Source organism: Halyomorpha halys, unplaced genomic scaffold, assembly GCF_000696795.3.
Source record: "Halyomorpha halys isolate HHAL.00 unplaced genomic scaffold, Hhal_1.1 Scaffold150.1, whole genome shotgun sequence".
NCBI classification, from domain to species: Eukaryota; Metazoa; Arthropoda; class Insecta; order Hemiptera; family Pentatomidae; genus Halyomorpha; species Halyomorpha halys.
The window spans coordinates 435,470-443,259 of record NW_027113424.1 but is presented as its reverse complement, the minus strand read 5'-3'; the positions used below and the strand labels follow the sequence as shown (position 1 = coordinate 443,259).

Below are 7,790 nucleotides of genomic sequence, written 5' to 3'. Positions count from 1 at the left end.
ATATAAACATAAGTTATTTCCATCATTTTACTATTTATAGTGGCAAAGATATATTTAATCTTTTTTAAATATTTATTCTTCTGGAATATATATGGAAGTAATTTTTATAAGAGAACACTAGGCATATCTAAAAATCTTGACCAATTACAGCTGGAAATGATTTATTATACTCAAAAGATTGAGTGAAAAGCATTTCAAATTTATCTCATAAAGAATACAAACCTTCTCTAATGAAAAAATTAAACTTTATTTTCCTTTCATTATTCTTACTTGAACTCGATATTGATCTAAATTATTTTTCTACTTTATTAAAACAAAGTTAATCATTAAAAGGACATAGATTGACCTAAGCAGGACAGACTTTTCTTATTTACTATATGTATTTATATTTACACACACCTCACACTGCCATGTGGTAAAGAGAGATAGAGAGATTCTGATGTTTAAATATTTAATATGTTATAAGTTTTTAACATGTTAATTGTTTGTTATTAAAGCCTTGAGAGTTCTGGATTCTTTACTATTATCTGAAAAAAAAAATTCTTCCTTTAATTTAAAGTAAGCTCATTAAGAAATGTGCATTAAATTGGATGAATCAATACCCTTAAGAAGTGCCTAGGTTGACAGCATTGATTTCTGTTGATTAATTTTTCAATATTGCTTCAATTAAAACATCAGACTCATTTGTTCAATGTTATTTTGAAGAGGAATGTTATTTTATTAATTTTATTTTTTTAAGGTCTGAAATTTTGGACAAAACATGGGCAGAAATTAAATAAATTTTACTAATTAGTATTTTTCTCTCTACTAACAGCACCCCCAACCAACTTCTCCTTTGTACTATATCTACTCTCAACTATTTTCACACCATTATTTAATTTTCAATTTGAAAAATGGTATCACATTTAAATTTGGGCTTTATTACTTGGCTATCAGCATACAAAATTTATATTTATTAAGCAGCTTTGTCAGTAACAATTTCTTTCAAGTTAAAAGAGGTTGGACTCAATATGTTACAATTTAAAAAAAAAAAAAAAAGAAGAAGAAGAAATTATGTTTTTTGACATCATATCAGTATAACAGTATATCAGTATAACAGTAGTTGACATCATATCAGATTTTCTTGAGCTAAATTTGCAATTTAGCATCAATTGTAATCATAGATGCCATGTCAAAAGATTATATATTCTTTAATTTATTTGTATGATTTATGTGTAATTAATATAAATTTAATGGAAGACAGAAATAGATAAGTTTATGGGTTGAACATTGCTTTCGCTATAGAGGTATGAAACTGAGTTTTGAACCAAATGTTAAGTTTCTTTGACTAATCTAATAGTGAACTTGACTGGAAAGGTTAAAACAGTACTATATCATTGTCTGCCAAGAAGAAAAGTTTAGTGTATGTTTGGACTCTATAATAATAAAATTTGTTGATGTCTTATTTAAAGTTCTTGTAATTTACTAAGAAAGTCCAAGCTTGTTTATTCATTAATGACTAAAAAACCTATACAAGAAGTTAGTAACTGTTTGGATATTATTGCATATAGGGATCATGGAGATTAAAAGGACTGATCAAGGAGCCAAGTTTCCATAATCAGCATTATTATCATTAGAAATAAGTCAAATGAGCATGCCGGATGTGCCCATTGATGCATCTAATTCATGCACATGCAGCTATTTAAGATACTAACCCAATTGTGCTTGGGTCCAAATTTGGAAAACTACCAAAGGGAACAATAAATAAAAATTATTAAAAAGAAATAAAAGCTTGGGAAAGTTCTGATTGGAATAGCCTTGTTATCACTAGGCTGAGAATTGGCCACACACAACCTACTAATAGAATATTCACGACCTTATTAAACAAGATTTCAGGTAGCTGACCATATGCTACATTTTAGGAGACTGTCAGCTACATGACAGCAACTTTCTTTGGGGAAAAAACCCAAACAATACTGAATGACAGCAGCATTAGCATTGAAAAATATTTGGTTTCTTAATAAAATATAGTAGAACTATAAAAGAAAAAGGTCAAAAATAAATTGAAGGACGCTGAAGACCAAAGGTTTTAAGTTTCTGTAAGAAACATAACCAAATAATTAAGACCAGATTAATCTTGAATTTTTTTTTATTCAATAGTTTTATTGAACTTAATTCAATAGCTACAATATTGTTTAAGACGGTGAACATTCTTATTCTTACTCATTTGAATCAGTTTACACAGTATGTTCCTTTTGCACTGTTGAAGTTTAAGTGAAAAAGGTAGTCTTACTCTTACTCTAGGATACCTGGCTTATTAAGAATAAGTGGAAATATACAAATCAAGTAGTAGATATTTAGTTGTGTTACAGGTTCTTAGTTGAATTTAAATCTTCCCAAGTCATGGCAAGATATTGTGTGATTCTGTTTTGGTTAAAAATTAAAAAAAAACTTTCATTTCATTTCAATTCCTCTCTCAACTAATGTTTGGTTATTCTTTTTGAAAATTAGTAATTTGATTGTCTTAATCTGTGGTTAAAAAAAAGTATTTCGTTGAGTTTGAGAAATGTGAAACCTCCTAAAAGTCAAACGTACAGTACATGTAATGTTTTTTGTTGTATTACAAAAAAATAACCTTTCTTCCATTTTTTCTCTTTATTGAAGAGTTTAATATTTTTTTACTATCATGTAAATTTATATTATATTGGTTGAGGAGATTGCAACATTTTCTGATCCAAATATATTTGTCTTTTATTTCATTATTGTCTATAATGCGAGTGTAAAATTTTTTATTTGTTTTGATATTTTTTCAATGTATGTAGGTAGCTATCTTCATGTTTTGATTATTTATATATCTAAATTTTGGCTTTGCAATTAATACTATAGAGGCATTATATGTCTGATAAGATATTTATTTTAGTCACAGACATTGTTATGTTCTATGCTCCGAATCTAAGTATTGTTTCATATTATTAGAATAGCTCCACGTATAAGGAAATATTTATATGTCCAGAAGTGGGAGTTTACTTTTTGGTGCTTCATTATTCACTAAGATTGGTCTTTAATAAACAAGACTTTATACTCTTCATTGTTTTATAATTTTTTATTCATTGTATGTTATAATTATTTAACTCACTTTAGTTCATGATAAAAATTGATGATTTATCATCATTTATTCAATTCAATTCAATTATTCCAAAACATCTCCAATAAGCCATTAAAGAAGTAGAAGGTAATTAGGATATTCCTTGAATAAAAAAAAATATATAATTTATATAAGAAATAAATGAATTAAAGTCTCAGAACTAATAATGATAGGTTATTGTTATCATCATAAGTCATATATTATCATGGTAATAATTTATCATTATAATGTAATGTATAACTTGTTTATAAAATTGAAATACCTTTAAACAAAAAATTATTGTAAATATATTTTTTCTATAAAAAAAAGTAGTTATGAGCTGCAATTTTTGTTAAAAGCAAGATTTTTAGAAAAAAAATTGATTGATCTTTTTCTGTAATGGAATTTAATTTCTCTATTAATTTTCTTTTTTTGTATTGTCTAATTTAGGTTCATTATCAGTTAGTTACTAGCTTTTATACAATATTCATGCAAAGGTTTTGGCAGTGTGGTGATGTTTGAAATTTTCATACAATGAAACTAATTTTACTATATAATGTTCTATGAAATAAAATAAATAAGTGTTCCATAACATAAAGGCTTTATTTGTTTCAATTACATGTTATAAATAATGTGGTACTCTATTTGTCCTAAATATGCCAATATATTTATTAAAAATATTTGTTTAAGTAAAAGCATTTAAAACTAATTGACTTAAGTTGGAAATCTCATTTAGTGGTTATCAATAAATAAATGTTAATGTAAGCTTTTATTGCATGGATTTCAGTTTCCTGATAACTTATTAAATTATTTTATAGCTTTAAAAATAATGTGACCTATTAATTTTAAGTATGTTTTTCCTAAGTATTTGTAAACATGGATGATGAAAAAGTACCATAAAAAATAAATAAAATGTCATAGTTAAATGAAAAGAATTGAACGGTAATGTATTTTTAAAGACAATGGAGACATGACTATTTTTTTACATTAGTTTTCCACTATTCCTTGTGTTTAAAAATTATTTCTTGTCTTGACCTTTCCCATTCAGTTTTTTGCCTCATAATATATATGTACTAATAATACTTATATAATTATATTGTAAGCTGCTCGTAGATATACTGGGGTTCCCGATGTTTTGTGTTCTTATTTTTAGATTAATAAAAGTGTCTGCTCGCAACTGTTCTTGAATAGCTAATGTTTATTTTCGTTCAATTATTATAAGTTAATTGTAGTTTTGAAAGCCTTGAGGATGGTGTTGAAAGAATGTCAATTTATATTATTCATTTGTGTTATGTTGCTCTTATTTTTTTTCTTTTAAAGAATGTTTTTCTTAATGAATAATTATAGTTAGGTGTTTGCTTTGGATTTAATAAGTTAATTAATTAATGATATTATTGATTTCAAATTATAACTCTCAATTTTGTTATGTTTTAATTTAAAATTTATTATTTCAGTGATTGTAATTATTCTTTAAAAAATAAAAATAATTAGGGGTAAAATTAATTGGAAAGCAAAAAACAGTAAAAATGTTCACTCATTTGTGAGTGCATATACTATGTCTAAGTATTTTCCTGCATAGGCTGTGATGGCTAGCTGGATTCCCGAAATCACTGAACTCGCAGCGAATCGCTCCAAGTATGGTGGCGAATACAAACGAGAGAGGCGGAGGTAGCAAAATCGTAGTCAAAAAAATTTAAAAACTTTTTTTTGATATTCGTGCTCACTTAAACCGCTTATAAGTAATATTTTACAATTAATTTCATAGTAGATGCAAAATATAATGACATGTGTAATATAAGTTTATCTAATATTTTACTCTCCCCCCAATAACTGCATATTGGACTTGAATTTTACAATCATTGAGTGATATGGCATATTAAATTTGTTTTAAATATTAAAATAGTCTGGTATTTGTAGAACTGTTCCACATTCTTGTATTTCTTTATTGTTTTAAGAAGGAAGAATCTTGTGAAAAATTGAATGTTTTCACAACACATGCTGTTTCACTTTTATTTTATTTTATTTTTATAATTTGATGATTCACCTCATTAATAGTTATACTTTAGTGTTTATTTTTTCTAATTCATTTCATTTTCTTTTTTTAAACATATTAGTGCAGTGATTTTCACTTTAGTACCCAAATTTAATCTACCTCAGAAGTTGATCTTAAATTATCTATGAAGCAACCTAGTTAGTCTCTCTCTTAATTCAAAATTTATTAAAATTAATGATAAACCCTAAATTTTGTATTTTTTTAAACAATGTTTGGTGATTTTGGGAACTCTGTTTAGGAAAATTATTCTATGAGAGAACTTAATTTAATTACAATGATCACAATTTTTATTGATTAACATCAAATATTTTATTAATAATTCCTTCTGTGAATAATTTTTTATATAAGAATGTGGACATGTTCAATCCACATTAGTTTTTCTAGTGAAATGTTTCTTGGTGGCATGCATCAAATAGAATTAGACCCGAATGCCTTTAGTTTTGTCCTAAACTTGTGTTTTTTCAGTAAAATGCAAGAATGATTTTCTAGAAATATTTGAAGTAACATATACTGCCTCTTAAATTGATCATTTAAACGTAGAGTGCACCAGCTTTTGTAATTTTTTTTCACTTTGATTATTAATAGATATTTTACTGATATTTTCAAATATGAAAAAAGTGAAATTTTAATTATCTATGCACATGAAGCTATCAAGTTGACATATACTTACTTTACAAAAAATACGTTAACCAGGAGTTAATCTTGACTTATAAGAAAATGTGACGCAATATCCATTAACCTTTTCCTTTTCTTTATTCCTACACCTTAGAATCACTATGAGTACTATTGTTTTATTTCAGTATTATGCTATAAATATAGTTATGTTTTAATATACACAGTGTGTTTCGAAACTAAACACAAGAAATGAAGTTTGCACTGTTGGTTTCATTGCACAAAGCAATATTATTTCTTTGGACTCTCTTAAAACTATAAATTTTATTACAAGAAAAAATATAAACTCTCAAGGAACGAATTTGCTATTTTTTTTTTTAAGCATGGACAAATATGTTAAATTCTTGTAAATATATTAGATTTATAGAGAAAATTCATTCTGGCATCTTAATTGTTAACTTTATTAATTTTTATTGCTTGTTAGAAAAGACAAAACAACTAATGAGAGGGAAGGAGTGCTTTAAATACTAAAATAAGCTCATAAAATTTAAGTTGTATAAGCTTATCTTTTAGTGTCACTTTATTTTCATTACCTATTATCTTTGTAGATAACTTTGATATTTATGCTTATTTTAGGTGGTACCATAAAGGATTTCTAATTTTTTAGTAAAATTGTATTAATCACTCATTAATTAGCAAGTAAATGTTAAAATTTACACTTTTTTATTGATTGAAGTTACTTTTCCTGGTAAATGACGTATTGAGGGAAGATGTTTAATCATTGAAATGCCAACATCCTCCGCTGGAAGGAAAATATATTGCTGATAAAATTAATAGAGAAAAAGGAGATTATAATTTAGAAATGCACCCAATAAATACTTCACATCTTACAATAATCTTGTAACATTATTTTCTTTTAATTTTGTTATAAATAATCATAATTGTGTGACACCAAGAAACATTGGTAAATTTAAACAAACTATTTTAACATTTAAAACATTTGTACTATAATAATAATAATAATAATTTTGAATCGCTTCTTAATCATAGTGTTGTCCAAGAGTGTGGGTGTGGATGTTTGTTGCACTCAATTTTAACTGGATAATAAGATATACCAGATATTCTAAAAGGTGTGTGCCTTTTAGTTTGATTTTAACTGTACAAAAATTCCTTTTGAGAATCTTGTAAATTTCATAGAAAGCTTTATAAAATTTGCTTTCAAATGTAATTTAATTGGTTATAATTCTAAATATGGTTCAATAAAAGCATTCCTCTTCCCCTTCCTTTAAAAGTGTGATATTCAAGCTTATGGTTTTATGAAAATTTATTTGTCTCTAAACTACAAAAGTAATGTTTAGCTACACTTCTATCATTTCAATTTCAATCCTTCAAAATTATCAGCTTATGAGTTATTATTTTCAATTTTTTATTCATATTTGTTTACAGCTGTGGGTATGTATATTTTTTTTACTTGTTCAAAATAATACATTTTTATAGATATAGTGAAATATTAACAAAGTTATTAATGAGGATTAAATCCTAAACCTTATCGTCGTTAACACTCCTTTTCTTTCTTTCTAAATTTATAATTACACCTTCTTAAGGAGACCCCTTTAACATAAGAATGATAAATACCTAAACATTATACCTTACATTTTGGAACCAATTCTTGGTTTTCATTTAGGCGATATTCGCCAGTTGTATACCTGAGATCATAGATCTGATCGGAACTAGACCAAAGTATGGAGGGACTCTGAAGAATGAACGTGGACGAAGGTGAGAGAAAAGAGGTTAAAGAAATTCTTGTGAAATGTGAAGCAACTTAGAAATACAGCATTGTTGGTTATACGTTACTGAATTATTCATAATATGTATCATATTTCATTTTTAGTATGCTATCAGTTTGTTAAATGTTGTATTAGTTGGCATTTCAGTAAGAGCAATAACAATGTAAGCACTAAAGTAAAATTAATCACTATTGATGTTAATTTTTTTCTTGTATTATATTTTTTCTCTCTGATC

General features: G+C 26.1%; 1 protein-coding gene across 4 annotated transcripts in view; it reads left to right on the top strand.

Moving 5' to 3' along the window:
• slo (calcium-activated potassium channel slo) overlaps positions 1 to 7,790 on the top strand; it is a 258,833-nt gene that overhangs the window by 169,560 nt on the left and 81,483 nt on the right. For 2 of the 4 annotated variants that reach the window (XM_014417223.3, XM_067050932.1), the window contains exon 7: positions 7,453 to 7,544. The exons of the other annotated variants lie outside the window; for them this stretch is intronic. In XM_014417223.3, coding sequence (XP_014272709.1) covers positions 7,453 to 7,544 — 92 coding nt within the window. The remainder of the gene's footprint in view (positions 1 to 7,452; positions 7,545 to 7,790) is intronic. 4 annotated transcript variants of the gene reach the window in all.